General features: G+C 33.7%; 1 protein-coding gene and 1 long non-coding RNA gene across 4 annotated transcripts; both read right to left on the minus strand.

Moving 5' to 3' along the window:
- Positions 1-5,684: 5,684 nt before the first annotated feature.
- LOC104894333 (uncharacterized) lies at positions 5,685-6,840 on the minus strand. The gene is made up of 2 exons (XR_790213.3): positions 6,405-6,840; positions 5,685-6,263 (listed from the first exon to the last, which is right to left on the minus strand). It is a non-coding gene; the product is annotated as an uncharacterized LOC104894333 (long non-coding RNA).
- Positions 6,841-18,896: 12,056 nt separating this feature from the next.
- Positions 18,897-25,511, minus strand: LOC104894335 (F-box protein SKIP23-like). Of its 3 annotated transcripts, none has more exons than XM_057395271.1 (2): positions 25,224-25,511; positions 18,897-24,732 (listed from the first exon to the last, which is right to left on the minus strand). In XM_057395271.1, the coding sequence occupies exon 2, from the start codon at positions 20,469-20,471 to the stop codon at positions 19,191-19,193; it is 1,281 nt and encodes a 426-aa protein (XP_057251254.1). In that variant the 5' UTR covers positions 20,472-24,732; positions 25,224-25,511; the 3' UTR covers positions 18,897-19,190. The 3 variants fall into 3 exon arrangements, with proteins under 3 accessions (XP_057251254.1, XP_057251253.1, XP_057251252.1); XM_057395270.1 differs by having other exon boundaries at positions 18,897-24,743; XM_057395269.1 differs by having other exon boundaries at positions 18,897-24,746.
- Between the last annotated feature and the right edge of the window lie 926 nt (positions 25,512-26,437).

A 26,437-nucleotide genomic window follows, 5' to 3' on the forward strand; every position in this document is an offset into this window, starting at 1 on the left:
GTACAGATATGTTTGCTAGCAGGGGTATATTGCATCAGAAAAGTGTTCCCTATGTTCCACAGCAGAATGGCAGGGTGGAAAGGAGACATGGTACTTCTTGAAATAGCTCGAGCATTGAGTTTCATGCTTCATTGCCTAAGAAGTTTTGGGGTGACTTCTCTTGACAGCTACTTACTTGGTAAACAAACTTCCTACTAAAGTTCTCAAGTGGAAATCACCATATGAGGTATTGTTTCAAAAACTTCCATCTTATTCTGAATTAAGAGTATTTGGCTCTCTGTGTTTTGCATACAATATGCAACATAAGAGAGACAAATTTGACTCTAGAGCAAGAAGATGCATCTTTCTTGGCTATCCTTGTGGACAAAAAGCATTTAAATTATATGATCTTGATTCTCATACAACATTTATTTCAAGAGATGTAATCTTCTTTGAATCAATATTTCCTTACAAACTTGCTAACATTTGTAATTCTGATTCTTCTGTCAATCCTAAAACCATGGTTCATTTTGCTGATGAATCTGAACCTTCTGTCTCTCCAGCACAACATATTAATGATTCTCACATTCCCAATTCCTTGTCTCCTTCTACTTCCAACTCTAACTCTCTTACTCACATTTCAAATACTCCTACTTCTCATAATTCTGAGACTCATGTTTCTAGTATACAAAATTCTGCAAATACTGAGTCTAATATCCCCTTTACTGCTTCAGATTCAGTTTCTGCTCCTCATTCTCCTATTAAACCTTCTCTTATTTCTCATATCAGAAAATCCTCTAGAACCATAAAACCTTCTACTACTCTTATTGATTTTGTTGGTGGTTATATACCACACACAAATAAATCTTCTTCTGAAACCACTTCTCTTTCTTTTGCTGTTAACTCAGCTCAGATTGTGGAACCTAAAACATATAATCAAGCTAAAAATGATCCTAATTGGATCATAGCTATGGATAAAGAACTTCTTGCTCTTGAGAGCAATAACACTTGGGAGCTTACACATTTACCTGCTGGAAAAAGAGCTATAGGCTCTAAATGGGTCTTTAAAACTAAGTTGCACCCAGATGGTACTATTGACAGATACAAGGCAAGGTTGGTTGCTATTGGCTATCAACAAATTGAGGGGCAAGATTTCAATCAAACTTTCTCTCCTGTTGCAAAATTGGCAACAGTTAGAACAGTGATATCTCTTGCAGCTGTTAGGCAGTGGCCTATTTGCCAATTAGATGTGAATAATGCATTTCTGCATGGGTTTCTTGATGAAGAAGTCTATATGTTTCCTCCTGCTGGCTATAAGAAAGCTAAATCAGATGAAGTTTGTAGACTCAAGAGGTCATTATATGGCTTGAAGCAAGCTTCAAGACAATGGAACAAAGAGCTCTGTAAGTTCTTGAAGAGTTTAGATTTTGTACAATCTAAACAAGATTACTCTCTGTATACTAGGAGTAAAGATGGTGAATTCTTAGTTCTACTGGTATATGTTGATGACATTTTGGTGACTGGTACTTCTTCTTCTCAAATAACAGTAGTGAAGCAGGCTTTGGATAAAGCTTTCACTATAAAGGACATTGGTGATCTTAATTACTTCCTTGGCATTGAAATTTGTAGAACTGATAAAGGTATTTTCCTTTCTCAAAGGAAATACATTAAAGACATTCTTGAAGATGTTGAGATGCAAGACTGCACTCCTGCTGCTGCTCCTTTATCTTGTGGATTAAAATTATCTACTGATGTGGGTGACTTATTACCTGAACCTGATGTATATAGGAGGCTAGTAGGAAGATTGCTTTACTTGGGAATTACTAGGCCAGATTTATCTTACTCTGTACAACATCTGAGCCAATTTATGAATTCACCAAGGGTTCCACATCTCAAAGCAGCATTACATTTGGTTAAGTACCTAAAGGGTACTCTTGATACTGGTTTATGGTATAATTCAGATACTGATTTTATAATCACTGCCTATAGTGATTCTGACTGGAGTTCGTGCCAATTCAGTAGTAGATCCCTGAGTTCTTATGCTATCTTTCTTGGCACCAATCTCATCTCATGGAAAACCAAGAAACAGTCCAGTGTTAGCAAATCTTCAGCTGAAGCTGAATACAGAAGCTTATCTGCCACTGCCAGTGAACTTGTTTGGCTTCAGGGTTTATTAGAAGATCTTCAAGTCTCAATTTCTCTACCTATCACCCTCTATTGTGATAATACTTCTGCTCAACATCTTGCTCATAATCCTATGTTTCATGAGAAAACTAAGCACATAAAAAGGGATATGCATTACATCAGGGAGCAGGTAGAAGAAGGTTTTATACAAACTGCTCATGTCTCTAGTGCTAATCAGTTAGCAGATTTGTTAACCAAACCACTTGCCTCTACTCAACATCAGCTTCTATCTGCCAAGCTTGGACTCATTTCTAAGGTCCAGCTTGAAGGGGGAGTATAGGAGTATAGGTGGTTATAAGTTATAAGTTTGTTACAAGTTAGTTAAGTTGGTTATAACTTCTTGTAATATCTCTCTATATAAGCTATCACCTTAGCTGTAATATGATGCTTGTAAGATCATAAACTGAGATTGGAATATAGAGTTTATTCTTCTCTCTAAACTTTCTTTCTCTCTCTCTTATATCAATACTGAAATTCTATATTAGTACAAGTTCTTTATTGCATAAGATAACAAAGAAAACTAAAAGCAAGGATCAAACAGATTTCTCAAGAGAGAAAAGGAGGTGGTGGTGCAATAGGGACATGTTGACGCCTTGGGCTCACGGTTGGTGCTGGTGGTGTTCTTGGGTTGCCACTTCTTAAACTCCTCTCTAGTGCTCGATTTGAAGGTCGCGATGCTTCCTGCAAGCCAACTGTTTTGAAGGCAAACAAACAACAAGAACCAATTCAAGTAAGTTATGCAGTACGTTGATCTCCTATTAAACTGTTTAAAGTAGCTACTTCCTCCGTTTCATAATACTGACTAACTATTTATGTTGCTAACTTAACTTTTAAAACTTGTATATAGCTTTCCATATATTTGGTTTACATACTAACTTTTCATTTATCTTCGTAACTCTATTGTTTTTCATTATTTAACTCATAGTAACGTAATCAGACTTAGACCTTCTTAGGCAAGAATTTGCGTAGTTTATTCAATTGAATGAAAGAATAACAAATAATGAGAACAATATTCTTAGAATGTGATACATTACCAGCTAAAGAAATTTCTGGGGCTAAGATGGCCAGTTGGACGAAGAACATTGCTAAAACTGATGCGGTTAACTTTGCTTGAAATTTTGGCATATTCTTGAAGCTGGAAAATAGCCTAAACTATTAAAGTGTCTAGTGAGATGATGGAATGCAAACTTTAAGCTTCATTAAACTTCTTTTATTGTAGTCTGTGTGTTTTGATTCAATTTGGCTACTTTCTATTTCAGTTAAAATGGATGTTGCCTAGAAATTTAACAAATCAATGCAAAATTCTTCCCTCTCAATGATAAAGTAAGATTTGACTATTGAATGGTTCCACGCCAAGGAAAATGAAAAAAGATGTGTTCTTACTAGTTTCATTTCCATCTTGGACTTGCGCTATATATCCTTAAGACTGTTACTGCTAACTTCATTGAGAAGAAGCAAAAGTTCCCACTTAAAAGAAGTCTTATATTGACCTTTGAGTACAAAAGTTGTAATTAACTCTTGACCAATTATCTTCATACATATTGATTACGATAACACCAAGTTTGCTTGGTGTAGTTGGTAAAGTTATAAGATCGAACCCTTCCTATTACAATATTTGGGAGTAGGGATTACCTTTATCACCATTCTCCTCTACTCTCAAGTGTCTAACCCGTAAATGATATTAGACCAAAAACATTGAACTAGTTAATTAAAATATAAACAAAATCCTTCTCCCGATCATAAAAAAATAATATTGATTTACGATTATTAATAGCGCACAGACTCATTTAAAGTACGCTACTCTACAAGTAGTACACAAAATCGTTGGTCAAAGTTTGATCACCTCAACACTACCCCTATAAATGTTCTTTTCACATTTCATTAGTAGTTTATGAAAATATTTAAAAAATAAACAAATAAACTCCATATGTATTCAAGTTTTTAAGGCTTTCCTAGAAACTACTCAGAGAATATCTTATAAATCTCTGTTCCTTTTTAATAGTTACACTTTTACTTTTGACACTATTCATAAATTTCTTTTTGACTATCATTTGTGATTTATGGTTACGAGAAAATATAATCATGTAGAGTCTTTTTTATTCATCTCGATATGTACTTCTAGAATATCGACCTTTTATATTTTTCCCAAATACAAAATTAGATGTAAAAGCTCAAATTAGTGCATCGACATGCATAAAAAGTGTAAGTGAAATCGAAAGAAATAGACTCCTCGTTTATTTCATTCCAACTTGGGTGTTCATATACACCAATATGACAACGTGATTCTTGGCTACAAATCATGCTAAAGATCATGATTACAATATTCTAAAGTCAACCTTTCTAATCTACAATATAACAGTAGATACAAATATATGGCAAGAATAATGTCTAAATATACACTATTCTAACACTAACTATTATTTAGAAACGGAATTAGTATTCATCACGTGTTATTAAATTAGTTTTAGTAAATTTCTCTAGTTACTTTGAACAATTGAAATTCACAAGATATTCGATCCTTAAGATGTATTAGAACATCACTTGAACAAACTTGCAAATAGAGTATGTATGTGTGGAGATATTTGGATGAGTTAAGAGGAAGTTAGAAGTTGTCATGGTTTGTGATAATAAGAAGCTCTAGTGTAAGCCTGGAAGGAAGAACAAAGCTACTAGAGGCACGCTGCACGCTCGTGAAATAGAGTCCACGCAGCACACCTCGTGCGAGACTAAGAATGTCTGTGCAGATGTAGTCTTATAAGTATTTATGACTCTAAGATTATAGAGAGATTTTAGTATCTTGCATTCGTTACACATACATTAGTATACGACAGAATTTTTTTACGGATATTTGTCATCAAATACATAAGTTTCTTTAATCTTTTTTAAATTAATTAGTAAAGAGAAGTGTTTCGGTATCGAAAACGGTGTCGGACTTTAGCACTGTCAGACAATGAAGTGACTGTCCGTGAGGGATGATCTGCAAAGATAACAAACGTGAGCTACCCTCGGGGGTGTTTCGAGAAAACCCCCTCCGACGCTCAAGTCAGCTAATGCCCAAAAGGATTTAAGAGAGAGAGAGATAAGCTATTTTTAGTATGAGAGAATGTACCCGCAGGAATAGTACTGATTGGCTATTTATAGGCGTACTATTCACCTGACAGGGTGCGTAATCCTGTGACACTTGTACTGTTGTGATTAACTTGTCAGAGGGAACGAAGATTCCCTTTGCTTTGTCGTTTTCTGCAGCCGCGACGGCAGTCTCGGCCAATGGTCAGAAGGTATGTGCTTTGTCTTTTGTGAGTTCACGTCCTCATAGTTTGCTTCCGGTCCACACAGATGTCCGCTAGCAAACTTTGGTAGCATAATTTTCTTGTGTTTCCTTATTATCGTTGTTTTTTTTTTTGAAATTAACATTATTATCGTTGTTTTTTGTATGTTATATTTGCATTATTTTTCTTGTCTATTGTAGAATTAGTTAGCCTTCTATTTTATCAGTATGCATGAATCATTACTATCACAAGTTTTATATAAACATATAACATTTAATATAAAAATTCCAAATAAAAATTTGGTCTTACAACATGAGCTTAATTACTAGCTGGTCTAGTGACCAATTGTTGTGATTTTCTTCAAAATCACCATTTCCATCAATTCATTATAAAGTTATACAATAAATAATAATAATACATAAAGCAAATAAAATCCATCATCCCATTACAAAAACTTATGCATGACTTGTTATTCTACAAGATCTTAACATGCATCAATAATATCTTTATAGTAGACAAGGAACTTCGGCAAAGATAATAATATCGGCCACCAACTTCTCAAATAAAAGATGATGTGAGACTAGGAACTAGGAGGGGGTAGTGGAACCCTTTGGCTTGCTGATGGTGGCAGTTGTGGTGGTGGTGGTGGTGGCGGTCTACGTGCTGGCCCTGGGGTCGGTACTGCATATGGTGCTCGGATCGGCGGCAGTGGCGGCGGCCACCCTCTTCTAGATCTTCTTTTCTGTAGACTCCCCTCAGTTGCAATCTTTGTGCTACCTTCACTTACCTTGTAGTAATTGGAAAACCACGATTCTTCTTTTAGTAAGCCATCTTTTAAGGATACATAAAAACACGAATGTCAGATACAGCAAAATTTAAATTATTATGATTTATGGTTCAATATTGTATGTTCAAAATTCAAATATAAACAAGGGAATGAATCGAAATTAATTGATAAAGATGAAATTGTACCGTTCGCTGATACTGCAAATTCTGGTGCGAAGATAACTACTAGTAAGATGATAAATAAAGCTAATGCTGCTATATCATGTGCTTTAGTTTTCTGCATCTTCAATCACAAAGTCTGGAGAGTGGAGGCCTAGCTAATTATTCTTTTGTTTCAGAATAAGTTATAGTACAATTCCTCCACGAAACAATGAACAATGATGGCCACTTATTAAAACATATGATCAAGTCAATTATTTGTGTTGATTAGTATGACGAGAAACGAGACTGATTTGTCTTACTACCGTAGTCTACGTCAAAAGAACTGTCTTTTAAGACTGGACACACTTTTTTCCAACTGTGTGCCGACATCCACACATTGGATTTGCATTCATTATGCACTACTAAACAACCAACATAACATTTTATAATTAAACAACCAATATTTCAACATCCAACATAAAGAGGGTTGTGACTTGTGACTCTAAGTCGATGTTATTTTGATTATTATAAACACTTTTTGCTATAACATGTATGTATGTAACAGTGATCTAAGAACGCTATCAAGATCGAATATTCATGAAAGCTCAACAACTTGAAGATATGAAAACTTAGGTCTAATTATCTTCTTAATCAGCATGTTTATGCAATGTAATTAACTTATTGGAATTTTGTGGCATGGAGGGTAGTAGGGGGTGGAGGACCCCAGTAACCCCATGGGGAGGTGCCCCAAGGCTGTTGCTGCCACGGTAGAGAAGAGGAGGAGACCCCTCTATCCTGGTGGCAACCGCTACCACGCCCAAAATTATTGTGGCGATCACCACAATCATCATTGCGGCGTAGTTGATGGTTATTAGTTTGATGAGAAACACCCCTATTGTTGTGAGGAGGGTAGGAGAGTCATCACGGGAGGAGTGAGAAATCGTCAAGGCCATGGTGTCAGCAGCAACCTCTTGTTCAGCGTTGTGGTTGCAGCTAGGTTCTTCAAGAACAAGGCAAGATCGGGCTTGATAAAAGGGTGAAAGTGGTTCTCTTTGTTCAATGAAGGTAGCAATAGTACTATATGCAGAAGTGAGACCTTTGACAAGTTCTAACACCAAGTGTATGTCAGTATGTGACTAAGACACCAGCAAGCTGACATTGGCGAGTTGATCAGCCAAGGATTTGAGAGCTTAGCAATAAGCCGAGACATAGAGAAATTAGCTAGTGAAGTTTTTGTGAATTGATCTTCTAAATATACGGCACGAGAGTTCTTATTATCTTGAAAAATATCACGAACGCGATTCCAGGCATCCATGGACTTTTGATCAGGGGAAATGATGGTGTAAAGAAGATTTGTGGATATGGTAGATTAAATCCACGTGAGAACTATGGCATCAACGTGGTTCCATGCAGTTTTATTGAACTCGGAGAGGGTGGTTTTGTCGCTGGTGGAGGGAGGTATAATATGATCAAGAACTTGAAAAGCTCGAGCATTTACCTTGAACAGCTCGGCCCAAGTGGAATACAAGCCCTTTTCAACCTCAAAAGTGATGGGAAGGTAGGTTTTGATGTTGCTAATTGCCTGAGCAGGGTGCAGGGGCTTCTTGGCGTCAGCCATGGTGGCCGAAGAGGATAGACAATGAAGGAGAAAAGGGGGAGAAGAGTGCAGCGGGAAGACGGCCGAGAGAGAAAAAGATGAGATCGAGAAGCCCTAAACCTAGCTCTAATACCATGTAGAATAATATTCTTCTCATTGATTTGCTTAACGTAGGATAATCATATATACAATATAATTAGATCCAAACTATCCCAAAATATCTCAACTAATATTTCACAAATATACACAATATCCAATCTATACTAATACTAGAAATATGAAATTATGATGATTAATTATGTTATTTGTGACTTGAAATCTTGTGAATGGCATAAGTCTGACTTTGAATGCACATATCTCTTAATCTATAAATGGTTTGATGTGATTTAAATTGGAGGTGATGGCTTATTTCAAGAGCTTTCAATGATATGTCATATGCCCAATTCCGCTGAGAAACGAGAAAGTTTCACCCGTTTACGAAGAATTGCCGAGAGCATACCACGACTCGCGGCAGCCACCACGCCTCGCGGTTTGCGAGATGCATTTCCGAATCAGTTTTATTTTTAGGGTTTTGTGTGGAGTATATTCTACGGTTTTTGTGCAGGATTCCTTATGTTATAAAAGGACCTCTTAGTGATGCTCATTATTTGACACAACTTATGAAACACTTTTTGCCTCTAGAAGTTTAGGTTTCCTTGTAATTATTCTATCTGTATTTTTTACCCATCATAGTGAAGAAGCTTGAATCCCCCATATGTGGACAGAGGTCTATTTTGATCGAACCACGTAAATCTTTGTGTTCTTCTGTTTATCTTCTTTATTGCTTTTTTCATCCTTATTATTTTATTGATTTTGTTCTGCATTAAGTAAACTAGAATACTTCCAACTCTACCAAAATATTTTCTTAGATTTAAGAAAATAGGTAATTACATTAATTCATGTTTCTATATTTGAATAATATAAAAAGGGGAGTTTTTAATTTTGAAAATTAGTTTTAAAAGGAAAGAGTTTTTCCGATAAAGAGTTTTCTAAAAACTGATTTTAAAGAAAATGTTTCTTGAAAAAATATTTTCGAAAAAAAAGAGTTTTAAAAGAAAATCTGATTTTTAAGAAAAAGATTTTGATAAAGATTTTCGAAAAAAGAAAAAGAAGATTTTCTTAAAAAAAACTAATTTATAAGAAAAAGATTTTGATAAAAGATTTTAAAAAAAACTGATTTATAAAATCAGAGTTTTTAGTTGGCAAAAGATAAGGAAGAATCTTTATCTTTTAAAGACAGCAAAAATTAGTTTTATTAAATAAAAGATAATCTTTGATTTTGGAAAAGAAAATATTTTATCCCTTAATTTTAGGAATAAATTATTCAATAAGATAATCATATCTTTTAGAATAATTCTTATTCAGTTGATAAATTATATAATGGTTGGAATCAGAATAATAACTCATGTTTATAGATTTATGAGATTAAGATTATGAGAGCTAAAAATGAACTTCCAGAGCACAGTTTACGGCACAAAGATCTAGTAAGTTAAAGTTTCTAAACAACGATTGTAACGATCCTCTATTTGCTTGAATAAGAAGCACGCTTTTGAGAAATCATTATTTCTATAATTCTCACATTATAGAGAGTGGCAACACTTAGGGTTAATTGTTGGGGAGCACTGTTAGAGTTAGTAGTGGGGGAATCATATTGTATCAAAAGTTTGATATTTTAAGTTCAAATAATAAAAGAGTAGTTTGTTTGGACGTATATCTCAGAGGTGAGATTGAACCACGTGAAATTCCTGTGTTTTATTTAATTTCATTGCTTTTTGTTTTGATTTAAAATTAGTTTGAGCAAAAACATCAACCGAAAATTTTAGGAGTGAATAACAAAGTGTGAAGCACTGTGCCATAGGAGTGTTTTTGCGAAATCAACTAATTTATGTCACTCAATTCAAACCTCCCCCTTTCTTGAGTGTCACCTTCTACTCCAACCAAGAACCAATCAAAACAACCTATCATAGCAGCAAGCAAGCAAAACAACCAACAACTAACTACCAATTTATTGATGCTAAACGACACTGCCAACACTTTTAGTCATAAGTTAAAATTCAAGCTTTGGGGAGAGATTATTAATGACACGTGTGGGATGCAAAAATATATATATGTATATATATAGGGTTGGGTTTCCAGTAAACAATCCTTATATGAAAACGTGAAAACACTTTGTAGATAATCCTTTTGTCTAAAATTGTAATCGTTATTTTTTTCTTACGAGCTAGCCCAACCCTACAAAGGAATACATTTTCAAGGATAAAAAGTTATCATATAGAAGTAATATCTTTGAAAAGGATTATATATATACTAAAAATAGATTATTATTCTATTATTCTCTCGTTCCATGATTTTTAGGAGTTGTCGAGTATATAATATATTACTACATTTGTTTCTATTTTATTAGTCACACTTTATTTTTTTAGAACTGATGTAGTCAATATTATTATTACTAATCCAAAATTTAAAATATTATCTATTTGAGATCTTGCTACATATAACTCGTGTGTATTTTGACATTATAATTAACTTCCTATACATATTATTAAGATGTAATGAAAAACATCTTCTTTTTTTATCCAATAGAGGTGAAAACACCTAGAACAAAGGAAGAAACTAACACAAATAAAAACGCAACAGCAAGAAAACTAAAACAAAACAGTAAACTAAGGGCCCGTTCCTTATCGTTTTTTGTTTTCAGTTTTCAGTTTTTTTGAAAACTAAAAACCAAAAAAGGAAACGAGAAAAAGATGTTTTCACTTTTTAGTTGTCAGTTTTCAAAATCATCATGTTCTTAATAAATTTGACTAACTTTTTATTCATTATTGGACATATATCATATGACTTTGAAAATCTAAAAACCAAAAAACAAAAAACTACAGTAATACCGAACGGGCCCTAACTAATAAATTAAGGAGGAAGAAGCCGAGGGATTGACACTCCCGGAAATCTTCGTCAATATAACATAACATAATCAATGAAATCACTAGGAACATACTACCTTCATTATTTTAGTTGTACGCAACAGTTTTAGGCTTTTAGCACATTTGCTTACATACAAAGTATTGATATCTTTTACTATGTACAATTCAAGTTTATAATTATTAAAAGTTGATATTATTAAACTATATTACGTTATAAATTTAATAACTGTTGAAATTCATTAAATGTCCACTTGTGAGTGTCCCATATTGGAGAAAGAGGAAAGAATAAACCACTTTATAAGATTAGGAGTTACTCCTCCTATCACCAGTTGGTTTTAGGATGAAATCTTAAACTCTCCTCCTCCTTATTGGGTTACCCAGACCCATTTTTATATAATCTAAAAATTAACAAATATTTCATATGAATATTTTTTTTTCTTATCTATTGATAATAGGAGGTTAAAGTGAAATATATGATAATATCAAAAGTCAATATGGTGTAACTAAAAAAAGAGATGGTAGCTTTTATCAACTTTTTATAATTATTTCCTAACAGTATCTATTAATCATTACAAGCACAATAAAATATATAACATTATTACATTCTACATAAACCCCTAAAAAAATTTGTTTTACATTAACTTACTAGTGGCTGTGATTTTGTTCAAATCAACTTTTCCACCAAATTAGAAATTATTCCATGCAAAATTATCCATAATCCAAATAAAATGATTTATGCAAACTCTTATAAGTTTGAGGAGTTACTCTTATTGTCAATATTAGTATTAATATACTTTTTTTTTAAGGGGAAGTATCAATATACTTCATATTATCAAGATGTGTGAGAAAAGATTGCAGTCTCCGCGTCACCTTCTTTAAAGTTGACATGTCGACATCTGCATGACTTTTTATTGTACTCCAATAAACAAGGGACAACGTAAATAATGCTACTAGGAACTAGCTAGCAAGGGTTGCAACAACCCTTTGGCTTGTTGCTGGTGGCGATGGTGGTGATGTTCGTGGCGGTAAACTTGATGTGGCGGATCACCCGGCTTTGGTGACGGTGGCGGAGATGGTTTTCTCCTGCTCCCCTCAGCTGCTATCTTTCTGATTGCCTTGTAATTGAAATACCATGATTCTTCTTGTTGTAACCCTTTTTCAGTATAGATAGATCAACAGCAATAACATTCAACTTGTCAGCATTTAATATATTGTACGTACAAAATGAAGAGAATAAGGTTATGTTTAGTTCACCTGAAATTTTCTGATCTGAACTTATCTGATCTGATCTGAACTTATTTTTTCTGATTACAAGATCTTATCTTTTAGATTTTTCTCAATATATAAGAAAAAAATATAGTCATGTGGGTCTTGTTTGATTCGTCTCAATGAGTACTTTATTAATATTCAATTATTATAATTTTTACTAATATGTAATGAAAGATAAAATGATTTTTAATTATAAGCATGATCTGAACTGATCTGATCTGAACTTATTTTTTCTGATCTGATCTGATCTGATTAGATCTGAAATAAGCAAAAATAAAGTGGACTGAACATAGCCTAAGTATAAAATTGTACCGTTAGAAACTGCTGAAAAATCTGGTACAAGGATAGCTAGTAGTAAGAAGATTAATAAAGCTGAAGCTGGTTTTGATTTCTGCATCTTCACTAGCTTGGAGTTGGACAGTGGAGGCCTGACTATTACTATCTTCTGAGTTTATACTTTATAGTAATAAATAAACAATGCGCACTTCAGTTGTCAAAACTCGTATACTCTCAAGTCTTAGCAACTTCCGTTGACAAATTAAAGAGGAGAAGAAATGTGACTAGCTTGGAGTATTAGGATCTTAAGTCAAAAAGCAACGGCCAAAATTTTCCAGAATTTTGTCTTTTGAAGATCATGATAAGACAAACATTTTTAATTCACATAAATAAAAAAAACATCGGCCTTGCCAGATCGGCACCTCTCGCAAGTTAACTCAGTCTGGATTTGCGGACATACACTTTTGAAGATCATAAGACAAACATTTTTAATTCACATAAAAAAACACCCCATGGCCTTGCCAGATCGGCACCTCTCGCCAGAGGGGTAGATGAGGGTGTGCAAGGAGCCCAACAGCACAGGGCCCCCAAAATTATAAAGGCCCCAAAATTAATTATTTTGAAATTTGTACTTCATATATGAAAAAATCATCATTGTTTCCCACCCTTAATAAATTTGTCAATGATTTATTTTTAGATTTTCATCTTTCTATCTTTAAAACTCTAACCTTTTATCTTTATTTTCTATAAATTTAGGGGCCCATTTTTCATGTTAGAATCGGGGCCCCAAAATTTTCAAGACGGCCCTGCCTCTCGCAAGTTAACTCAGTCTGGATTTGCAGACATACACTTTGAGATTAGGGGGATGTAAGGAGAAACCATGTCCCAAAGTGCTCCTAGTGAGGATCGAACACCCAACCTTGAGGTTGGAAGGTTCTTTCCATACTTTTAGGCTAAGCTTAACTTGGTATCACTAGTGGAAAAATGAAGAAGGGCTGCGCTAAAAAAGGCATGTAGGGCTGCGCTTTTTGACAGCAGCCCTTTCAGTAGCAGCCCTTTCAGTAGCAGCCCTTCTGGGCTAGAAGGGCTGCGCTTTTTCCTAACTAGCGCAGCCCTTCCTACCAAAAATTATAAAAAAAAATTTGCATGAAGGGCTGCGCTTTTTCCTAACTAGCGCAGCCCTTCCTACCAAAAAAAAAAAATTTTTTTGTCATTTTTTTACTCATAATCTCACATTTTCTGAAATTAAACAGAAGAGAAGAGAAACGAAACGAAAATACTAAACCCAAAACAATAAAAAGAATGAAACGAAAATGAAAAAAAGGAACAAAAACTAATATACAAAGAGAAGTATACAATAAGTATACAAGAACATTAATCAAAACAAAGATGAAAATACAAGAAATTATATAGAAAGAGAAGTATACAAGAACATTAATCAATATAAACAAAGAGAAGCATACAAGAATAACATTAATCAAAATAAACAAAGAGAAGTATACAAGAACATAATCAAAACATATAAACAAAGAGAAGTATACAAGAACATTAATCAAAACATATAAACAAAGAGAAGTATACAAGAACATTATAGATCTGAAAATACAAGAACTACAACCTAATAATGTTTAAATACATAAAACAAAACCCAAATACATAATTTAAGGAAAAAAAAAATTTCGGAAAAACTTAAAATGGCTATTTGGAGGCTTAAACGAACTCGGATGGCTTAAAAAGCCTAAACGTCAATAGCTGTGAGTTTGACTCGTTGGCTCGTTCCGCTTCCGAAAAGGTATCACAATAGGCAATTGGACTCCGTCGCCATGTTTAGTGCAAATCATTTCAAGGTTTTTGTCGCAAATGTTTATGGGAGATTTTGAGAGAGAAGAGAGGATGAGAGGATAAGAGAGAAGGAGGAAAGGAATAATGAGGGACGTGAGAGAGGAGAGAGAATGAGGATAATATATTTGACGAATCCCCGCTCAATATTTCAAACGCCGGCTGCGCACGCGATCCGAAATTTCAAATTTTTTCAAGGAAGGGCTGCGCTTTTTTAAAAAGCGCAGCCCTACTAGCAGAAGGGCTGCGCTTTTTAAAAAAGCGCAGCCCTTCACTTAGTAGAGGCTGCGCTTTTTTAAAAGCGCAGCCCTTCTTACCTACAGAAAGGGCTGCGCTTATTTAAAAAAGCGCAGCCCTACTAGTGAAGGGCTCTCGCTTTTTTAAAAAGCGCAGCCCTTCTGCTTAGTAGGGCTGCGCTTTTTTAAATAAGCGCAGCCCTTCACTAGTTGGGCTGCGCTTTTACGAAAAGCGCAGCCCTTCCTGCGCAGCCCTTTATGTTTTTTTCCCTAGTGTATGTATATAGAGATAATGGAATACGCATTTAAATATTCACTTATATATTTATAAATACTTAAGGTAAATGTAAGGAATCCGTATAAATCTTTTTTTTTTGTTCCCTTTTCAGGATCCCGTAGTAAAATGATTTTTTTCTGAACTGCCCTCGCACAGGACCACTCACCTAGAAGCCCAACAAATCCCAACCCTCTTCTCTCTCCCACAATATTAAAATTTTGCTTCCACCAAAATTTGGTTTTTACTTATTTCTATCATTCTATCATAAGTCCCCCAAAGACGTACCATTATTATACTTTAGTATGCAAGTTGATTGCACATTTACACTCACCAGTCACCACTCAGACACCCACCACCGTCCACAATCATGACTTGTATACATTTGGAATTTAGAAAGTATATGTCAAAATTGGTAGGATCTGTATAGGTTGACAAACTCCGTCTCAACTAGATAATATATGGACATTGTTACACCTATCTATCGGGTGAAAAATTCACCGGTAATAAAGCATTAAAAAATTATCATTATATTAAGTTGGATTCCGTTATCATAATATTTGACAAGTCTTCATTAATAATGGATAGTTTATCTGATGGATCGATTTAGTTTTTTCCGCAATATATCTTGAAAGTGAAATAAGTTACCAAGAGAAACACTATATGAGAATGAATCAATGTGAACTTGGATTGATTTGATCCATTATTATTGAATTAGATATTTATATTGCATGTGATATAGTTGAGAAACACCATATGAGAAGGAATCAATGTGAACCTGAATTGATTTGATCCATTATTATTGAGTTACATATTTATATTACATGTGATATAGTTTTTGGAAGTATTTGTGATTAGCTCTTAATCGACACAAAATCCAATACTTATGCACTAACAGGTCATATGATCAAATTGTTTCAAAATATATATTGGTTTATTTATGTGAATTGTCCAATATAATATTACCTCTTTGTTTCTTCTTAATATAAAAACCGTAACGTTGTTATGTAGGATATACTTTACTGTGTTAATTTGAATTTTTAATAATGTGAAAAATGGACATAAGCAACCCATATGGACGAGGAGAGTTCCCGCCTCGAGTTTATAAGGTGATATTTTCTGTATCTAGTCAATGTGTTACTACTCATAGATGGATATAAGTTGGTTTCAACATAAATTTATTAGAGCTTATATCCTTATAATTTATTAGACTTAAGGTTGGGATCAGTTGTACGGACCTCATAAGTATCTGAAACCATGTATTATTCCTCGAAATTTAGTTGCATTATATTAAAACTACTTTCGAATCCGACAATGTAATTTTCATAAGACCTTTTCGAGGCCATTGAGGTGCATTGTGATGACTAGACACCTGATGATTGAGACCTTCTAGATATATATTACCTTAAAATACATTCTACAACTTTTGACGTTCATAACTTGTCATTTCATAGCATGTTCCTAATATTCATAATTGGGCTTTGTTATAAATCTCGCCTTTTTGGTCATAAGACTATATTCCCGTGGAAAGTCTTTACCTTTTTATATTTTTAGAGGACATTTGTATGCAGTTTCAAGAAAGGAAAAGACAACATAATACAATAATAGTGCATAATCCATGAAAAAGATACAATAATTCCTTTTTTGTGGAAATGTAATGCATGCATATAACATATATCTATTCTTTTTGGTAATGTTATTTTAATAGAAAGAGATTTTAAAATTACAAGCTAGCTTGATGTTGCAAATGTAGCATATGGATGAAGAAAAGGTTTATTGTGCTACTGCTACCAATGTGGAATATTATTCACCTATTCTCCGGTACCCCCAACAAAGAGCTATTTTCTTGAGGATAACTCTTCTTAAGTGATCATCACTAGAATAACGTAAAGTTGAGATTATGTCTTATATACTTGTACCATTATATAAACCTGATCCTACAACCGCCCCTAAATATGCGGAGTGAGGATTGGACTTGGATCATCAATGCAATTCCAAGCTCAAATACTAATATTTATTGGCAAACATTCACCTTATAAAATAGTACTGCTTTTTTTTATAGAGAAAATCCACCTTTATGCTAAAAGTAGTTTAATTTGAGTCTCTAGTTTTTCACCATTTTGTTGACTGGAGGCAAAATAGGGATTGGATAATTTAGAGGCATATTGATATGAAGATCAATTGAGGGTTATTGTTAAGCTAAAAAGGATACCCAATTATTACTAGAGTTTTTTGTCAGAAACAACCTTTTATAAGTGTCATTTTGTCAGAAACAACCTTATAAAATTTTTTTTGTCAAAAACAACCTTTAAACTCAATTTTTTTGTAAAATCAGACCTGGTGCCTATTTTCCGGCATTGACCGAGATTTTCCGGCCTTGACTTTATTTTTACCCGCCTTCCCTCTCTTTATTTACTTGGTATTAACTTTCCCTCCAATTTCATGCTTATAATCCACCCTTATATAACTATTTCTTCTCTCTCTTCCTCATTAATCCCAAATTCGAAAATTCCCCAACCAAAATCCCTAAATCTGGTGTGTTCTATTTTAGGGTTCTTCAATTGGTAAGTTTATGATTTTTCATCTCAATTAATTTCTTCTTGTTCATAACATTTAGGGTTATCTTTTGAATTGAATTAGGGCTTATCTTATTAATTGAATTAGGACATTCCTTTGAACTTAATCTGTTATTTTCATCACACAAAAAAGGAAAACACACAATCACCAAAATTAGCAAAAAGAAGAGAAAAATGTACAGTTAAGAGAGAGAGAATTACTGAAGAAACAGAGAATTATTTACTGAAGAGAGAGAAATTACAGCATGGGAAGTTTAATGGCTCTTACTTGCTATTGCACAGAAGCATTCAATCACAGTAGCTAAGGTCTTCAATGCCTCTACAGTTCCAAAGAGAGGAGAGAAGGGTGTGGGTTTTGAAATAGGGTGGGTTTTAAGAATGAAATTGGAGGGAAAATTAATACCAACGTAAAATAAAAGAGAGGGAGGGGGGGTAAAAAAAAGTCAAGGCCGGAAAATTCCAGTCAATGCCGGAAAATAGCCACCAGGTCTGATCTTACAAAAAAATTGAGTTTAAAGGTTGTTTTTGACAAAAAAAATTTTATAAGGTTGTTTCTGACAAAATGACACTTATAAAAGGTTGTTTCTGACAAAAAACTCTTATTACTAACAAGTTTTTTTTTTTTTTTTGAGAGGCATTACTAACAAGTTATGTAAGGTGCAAATTACTCCTAATCAAGCACTACATTAATATGGTGTTGTATTTTATTCTCACAAAAATTGGTTTTATCACATACAGAGCTCATATTAAAATAAAATAAAAGAGCAATAAGCCAATGAAATTTTACCCAAAAAAAATAGAGAAAAACATAATGATCTTCAGATCGAGTTAGAAATAAGATATCATCAAAAAAATTGGTTACAAAATTACATACATTTAAAAGGACACAGATCCTATAATGTCAACTGGCTTAATTAGTAGTAACTACATATCACTCTTTTGGCTATGTAACACAAAGAAGACATCAATAATTTGGATACAAGGGAGTCATAAAATATTGATCGACCATAAATTACATTAAATATTTATCTTCGTTAGATGAGATGCCAAAGTCTATCCCTATAAAATACTACTCCGTCCATTTCAAAATATAGTTTATGTTTCTTTCTGCACAGTCTCGAAGACATACTTTTGACTTACAATATCTTCGATTTTGTATTAGTAAAAAATATGAAAAATTAATATTATGAATGTAGACATTGAGGCTAATCTAACAAGACCCCACATGAGTATGTTTTTTTTTTTTGTATACATTAATTAGAATATTTGGTCAAATTTTTAAAAATTTCACTCCCAAAATAAAACATAAACTATATTATAAGACGGAGGGAGTAATTTAATTGTTAAAAAAGAAAGGACGATGAATCCATGAGTCTTAAGAAAAAGATGGATAAAGCAATTTGCATACTTAGGTTGTATTCTGTAACAAAATACGTGAAGTTCTTATTTCAAAGAATTTTAATCTCAAAAAGACAAAAACATATACATCCTAATCAATGCTAAGGCAAGAAATTATGCTACCAAAAAAAAGAAAATTGTTGACTCTTCAAACGACAAGTTTGCTATGACATTGAGGTAGCACTACTTGTTTAACATGTCAACTTATTTTCACTAATGCAAAATCTATTAACAACAGCTTTATTTTTTTGTTACAAAAACATGAATAGAACCTAAGTCTTCTGTTGCAACTGATGAATGTTCATATGAATATACAGTGGCGGATCCAGGAATTTATGAATAATTGGTCACTACCGATTAGGTTGCATAGAGACGGCTAGTCAGAATATAACTGCACATACAACCATCATCCAATTTTCTTTTGAACTTGTAATTGAGGAGGATTGTCACAGAACCATGCTGGAGGTGGCCATAGTATGTCAGAATATCCAGGATAACCTGATATCAGCCGAAATTGTCGATCCTCTAAATGATACACTACAATTTCCAACTCTTTGCTTGCACCTTCGAAGAAAGACTCATCAGAATATGTAAACCCAGTTCTTACAGGGAATGCATCTTTCAGCAAGAATACACAATTTCCTCTATAACCTGGAAAATCAGCAGTTGATGCAAAAAAACACCAATCAACACTAATAAACAATACTCTATCATCGCCGATACTATTAACTTCGTCCCATTTACACCTCTCTTCATTCAACTTGTATACCTTAAGAAATATCAAACTCTCACCAAGATTGATATCTCTCTGAACAAGATACAACGTATTATCGGACAGATGATCGACCACTAGCCGCGTTCGCCAACGGTTATTACAGGCACTTAAAATAGGAATTTTCACAATACATTCACCAAACAAAACATGGGAAGAATTGTTTGTCTCATTCTCATTTCTTGTATGTTTTGAGTTTCGAGTTCGAAAGACATAAACTCTCCCTATACTATCAACCGTGTAAAACAATCTCTTAGAAAAAACAATGTCATCAAATTCGAAGACATTCTCGCAAACTAGAGGCTGTCGTTGGCGCAAGCTTACCTCCAAACTAACTCTTCCAGTATTACGGTTGAAGTCAATAAAAAAAGAATGCTTCTTGTTATACTCATCAAGATATGCGCTAGTAAGAGCCTTATAGTATGATGTACTACCGCTATTGTGGTCTGTTCTTGTTAAAATGAACCCATTAGTAATCAAAGAAACATGAAAATCCGACATATTCAGATACCCATTTTGCTTAATTGGCGTTCGATTTCGAGTTAACGGATGGAAAAGCCGGAGCTTACCTTGGTAGAATTCTTCGACAGTAATGAGAAACAGTTTCGAGTTCGAGGATTCTTGAGAATTCAGAGGACGGAGGAGATAGATTGCATTACCTGACAGACGGAATGTCGAATTAGTACTCTCGCGAAAACTAGTTACAGGATAGCGAGAAAATATGATATGTAGTGTTTTAGATTGTTTTATAGAGGAGAGTGAAGAATGCCATTTCTTGCATACTGCTCCAAAACTATGAAAATCGCGGCTTATTTTCAGACGTCCGGCGATATTAGGCAAGATTTTCTTTCGGCAGAGCTCCGACCAATCAATGTCGCGTTTCATTCTTTTATGTAGGAGAGGAGGATTCATCATAAAATGGATGAGAGATCAGAAGAGGCTAAAATTGAAGAATGGAGCTAATTGTATTAATTCTTGAATGCAAAATAATGTAGCTTAAGGTTGTATTTATACACAACCTCTTAAACAAATTGTAACAAGCTGTACCAACTACTTTTCCCGCCAAATCTAACAACTTGGATATTAACCCAAAATAGTAAGAAAATAAAATCTCCAGCCCAAACAATCTACTACACATTACACACACTCTTAAGAGTACACTATAAATAGACATCTCAATTCTTTACACCAAGAAACTCTTAAGAAATTCACACATTCTTTCATACATGGCTTCCCTCCTCCTCCTCTGTTTCTCCCTTTTCCTCACCCTCTCCACCTCCACCTCCACCGCCTCGGCCGCAGTCAATGCCACCATTGACAACCAATCCCCACTCTCTCTCCTCACATTAACACCAGCACCACCACCACAAACCCACGTCCAAAAACCACCACAACAACTCCAACTGAACACCATCATCGACTCAATCGTCGGAGCCAGCGATTTCAACAATTGGGCTTCCATGATCGCTGAAGTTGACCCTTCCATCTTCCCTCTAACCGCCACTCTTTTCATCCCCGACGATGCCGCTTTCGTCACCAAAAATCCTCCGCCGTATCCTCCACCGTCCACCACCGCCGTAAACTTCGCTGACCCTCTTCTTTTTACGTACCACATTATTCCCCGACGCTATTCTTACTCTGAACTCCGTCGCTTTCCTACTGGGTACCGCCTCCCTACTCTTCTCCCCGATAATACCCTCTTGATCACGGACAATTCCGCGGGAAACTTCACCATTAATGGCGTCCTCGTCACTCAGCCTAATCTCTTCCAAAATGCCGTCGTTTCTGTTCACGGTGTTGGCAACATTCTTGATCACACCCAGTTCGGTAAAACTGTTCCCTCGCCGGAAAAGTCGCCGGAGACGGTGAATACTCCTCTGCCATTGTTGGAGGTTTCGACGAGCGCGGTGAATATGATAAAGAATATTTGTTTGTTGGCATTGCTTTGTATGTCCTTTTTGGGGTTTCTTGGCATCGATCTTGATATCATTCTAGTTCAAGCTTTATCAGCCTGCTGTCTTTGTGCTGCGACAGTTAGTCGAGGTTTTTACCTTTACATGCAAGATGAATTTCGTTTTTTTCTGTGGTGGTGTTTGTTGTGCATAGTGGCTTTGATTTCTCTACTTCAGAGTTTTGATAATTGGGGGTTCTGGCCGTAATGGTGGGTTCGCCTGAAAGTTGTGAATGATTGATTCTAGCTTTCAAGCTTTATAGATTAATGGTTTAATGTGGTTTTTGCCACTTTGATGTTGAAACTTTGTTGATGTATAAGTTTTGTTTTCGTACCATTTCTTTTTAGTTTCAAATCTTTGAACTAGAAGTGATTAGTATGTCAAGAGTCAAAAATTAGCAATTAGCAATTTGCAATAATGGTAATGTAAATATGTTGGTATTAAGACTCCCTCTCTTTTTTTCTTTTTTTTCACAATGAGTTGTTACTCTTTGACGTGACCTATTTGTTCATGGTAACATGGGATGATGAGAAGAGTGTATCATACGTGTGAGGAAAAACTTAGTGTAAAAAATGCTTCATAACTAAAATATTAATGATTTAGCTCAAATTGAATGATAAAGTACTACCAAAAATATTTAAAGTATGCCAGGAAGAAATGTAAACCAAGGATTTGTTCATCTCCCGTATATTTAGAGAGCATAATGAAGCATGCTTATCTACATATTAGATCTTTACAAAAAAAAAAATTATAACTAAATGAATAGATAGCCAATTAAATTGAAGAATACTCTTTATCTTTTATCGAGACGATACGCAGTGGGAAAGAGAAATATTTAGCATGCAAGACTTAACAATGTACGTTGGATCTATGTAAACCATACCAATATTGAAGTTGTTTCTAAGAACAAGTTGTGTAACCTTCAAACTCCTTAAGTCGCTTAATGCCCAACTTGATGATATGGTAACATGGTAACATCATATGTAAACCATACTAATATTGAAGTTGTTTCTTGAAATCCAAGTTCGAATTGTCGAAACAAATGATTAACTTCTTAATCTATTCGAGCACATCCATACATGCATTTTCAGTTCTCGCCCTTCAAGAGGTCAAGACACTAATCCTGACTCTTAGGTGTTTCTCACCATATTCTAGCATAAATATCACCATTTGTTAATGACATAAGTCATTATTAATTTCTATAAATTTTTAACATGTGTTTCTCACCATATTCTAACATAATCATCTCTATTTTACGGAATGGTGGGATTTTAAGATCCTACAATTCGATCCTACCAACCCCTATGATTCAAAGTAGGATCTCAATCCTGATAACATTGATAAGCATACTTGAGAACGCCTTTTAATATATATTTTCTCCATTTCAAAAAAGTTGCATCACTCTTACTTGTACACATACCCTATTTTGACCTATTTTTCAAACCAATATATGAAAATAAAAGTTATTCTATAATATGTTATTGGATTTATCGTAATGTATATTTTCACAATATAAACATCTTATGATTTTTGTTAAAATATGATCAAAAATATAAATGATAACAGTTGTGTATTAACAAGCGAATAAAAAGTATAGCTTTCTTGAAAATAGTTTAACTTTTGGTAATTAGTTTTGATTTATGCAGAACTGCTAGCTTTAGCCTTTAGCTATTATTCTCTTATTATATAAGCATTAAACAAGCACTACATATTACACAAGTGACAAGTCGATAGTATTGAAAAAACCAATGTCTGGGAAAGACGGAAAACGATATACACCGTCTGTCTCAAACTAATACTTCTTCTGTTATGTTTTAAATGAAATATTGGGCAAAATAACACTATTCATTTATCAATTTTGACTCTAATTTATCACCATTATATAAAGAAAAAATAGTCAAGTGGGATCTTGTTAGATTCGTTTCGACGCATACTATCAAATTACAACTTTTTTATATTTTTTACTTCTACACGACTAAAGATATTAATGATTAAATAAGTGTATTGGGTTGCATGAAAAAGCAAACGTTTCATTTAAAACCGAACGGAGGAAATACTTGTATTTCATTTTTCACACAAGAATTAAATTAAAGTAAGTAGAATATGATACGATAACAATTAATGTTGTGAGAAAAAAAAATTGATTTTGATGAATAATGGGAGAAACAGCATTATACTCCTTCTGTCCCATAATAGAATGCTTGTTTCTTTTTTACACGGTCTTCGAGATAAATATTTGATCTTTAATATCTTCAATTCCTTATTAATAAAAAAAATATAAAAAGTTGATATTATGAAACTACACATTGAGACGAATCTAACAAAATCTCACATGAATATGTTATTTTATATATACAAATGATAATATTTGGTCATTAAAATTTGACCTCAAGAGAGTGAAACAGGCATTGTATTATGGGGACGGAGGGGAATGTATGATTAATTTAACCTTTTGACTAAATAAACAAAAAATAGAACTTATTTTCAAGGAGAAAATAAATGATGATAATTAATCAAGGAAAAACTTGGAGTAAAAAAAAGATAAACAAGCAACATGTTGGCGTACATTTAAAAATGAATACAAACACTACATTATAAAATTATAAAATGAATGGAGTATTAAGACTTTGTTTTTTTTAACTGAACTGAATAATTCATCTGAATTGAACTGAAATGAATGAAAACTATTACTTTCTTTATTTTTATTTTTTTACTTGCAACACTTTCTTAAGAGGGAAATAATTAATTGCTTGCAACACTTTCTACTTTTCCTTTTCCTTTCTCTCTATCTCTTTCCAATCACATGAGAGTTGAGACCCTCTCTTTCCCTCTCTACCTCTCTCCTAACAAAATTTTATATTGGAGTTGATGAAAAAAAAGTGTTGCAAGTAAAAAACGGAGGAAATATATTAAAATAAGTGAACTGAAATGAACTGAATTTATCTAAATTAAATTGAACTGAAATAAATTTTTATTAATTCAATACAAAACAACAGGACCTAAATAAGAAGTATAATTAAGAAGTAAATAGCCTTATTCAACGCGTAACTTTATAATAAATTCCTTATAGGTGGAGGGGACGGTACTTCTTGGTGCTTACTGAAATTCGGTATAGGTGAAGGCGGAAACCGCCATGGACCACCTGCTCGTAGACTTCTCTCCGCTGCACGACCTCTGCGTACACTCATCTTCCCGATACCATCACCTTCGACGTTATTCAAGGCCTGTGACCCAACTGCTTTTGTATACGTATTTGTTGATGGCGAGAGAAAAATAAAAGATTACAATAAATAAAACATACAAGAGCTAACATTATCATCATATACCAGAGAAAAGATTAAATTCTAATACATCCGTTTCATTTTAATAGTTACACTTACATTTTTCACGCATGCCGATGTATTATTTTGAGCTTTTGTATCTCTAATTTTGTATTTGTAAAAAAATATAAAAAGTTAATATCTTAAAAGTACATATCGGGACGAATCAAATAAGACTCCACATGATTATATTTTCGCTTAACTATAAATCACAGATGATAGTCAAAGAAAAATTTGTGAATAATGTTAAAAGTGAAAGTGTAACTATTAAAAAGAAACGGAGATACTACTAGAGAGGAACGAATAATTCTACCATGGTATAAAGTAAGGAAAATAATTAGATCAGGACAAATATTTATTCTATATAAGAATGAGAGAATTTTATGTAAGATTACCAGTAAGTAGGAAGAGGATGAACATTGCTAAAGCTGTTGCCACCAACTTTGCTTGTAATTTTTGCATCTTCAGACTCAGGAGTAGAATCTGGAGAATTTGGGGATTTCCTACACTCTTTAATAGCTATAATTTATGGTATTTCAAATCATTTTGACTCACTGAATTGGGGAGTACTAGTGAATTATTGAGGTGTTGTTAATTTGTTATTGACTTTGACTCTTTATGTCACAAAAAGTTGAATTCTTCCGATGAATGGACAAATAGAACTTTAATTTCTTGTAGTCATGTCGGCCACAGTGTCATACAAACAAATTTTGACGATTTTAGCTTGAGATTGTTTTCCATGTTAATCCCACTATAAATCTTGGTGATGCGCAATTAGCTTGTTGTTTTCCATGTTAATCCCACTATATAATGTGCTTGGGTTTTACATCAATATATATCCCACAAGTTGTGTATCATTTGTATGCCAATTTATCTATTAACTCTATTTCGTAGAAGAGAGTGTCTTATAACTTATTGCGTAACATGTATAATGACATACACTTCAAGAATAGTGAGATGGGATATTCAAATAATTACTTCCTCCGTTTTTTTTAGATGTTACACTTTCTATTTTAGAAAGTTTTAAATTAGATGTTACATTTTTATTTTGGGTAATAACTTCTCTCTATCTCTCTCCTATCACATGTTCACATACATGGGACCTTTTTGTTTTCATTCTCTCTATCTCTCTCCTCTCCAAAAATTACCTAGGAGTCCGTGATTTGAAAAGTGTAACATCTAATAAAAAAGGAGGAAGTATATGAATCTTATGTTATTTTGTCATCTATCTCATGTCATTTGAATATTTGTATGTAAAATAAGCGGGAATTTGTGGGTTGTTACACTATAAAGTATAGAGTAACGGTTATACTTTATAATTAAATTTTGAATTTTTTTAATCAACCAATAAAAAATAATGACACGCAAGTAGTACATAAATTATGAGAATGAAGATTTGAACTCTTTGTTAGCTACTGTAGGATAATTGATTCCTTCACTATCTCATTAACATAGAAGAGTGTATATATTCAAGCTAAACTTGCCTAATACAAAATATGACCAAGATATCCACATACTAGATATATGAATATTTACATTTAAAGAATATTTACATATATTCTAATATCTCTAATACACCCCCCAGACCATAGCCGTAATGGGCAGGAGG

Source organism: Beta vulgaris, chromosome 5 (genome assembly GCF_026745355.1).
Source record: "Beta vulgaris subsp. vulgaris cultivar EL10 chromosome 5, EL10.2, whole genome shotgun sequence".
In the NCBI taxonomy this organism is placed as follows: Eukaryota; Viridiplantae; Streptophyta; class Magnoliopsida; order Caryophyllales; family Amaranthaceae; genus Beta; species Beta vulgaris.

What these genes read in the sequence shown, in the direction of transcription:
- LOC104894335 (XM_057395271.1), bottom strand. Translation starts at nt 20,471, where the DNA reads ATGATGAATCCTCCTCTCCTACATAAAAGAATGAAACGCGACATTGAT.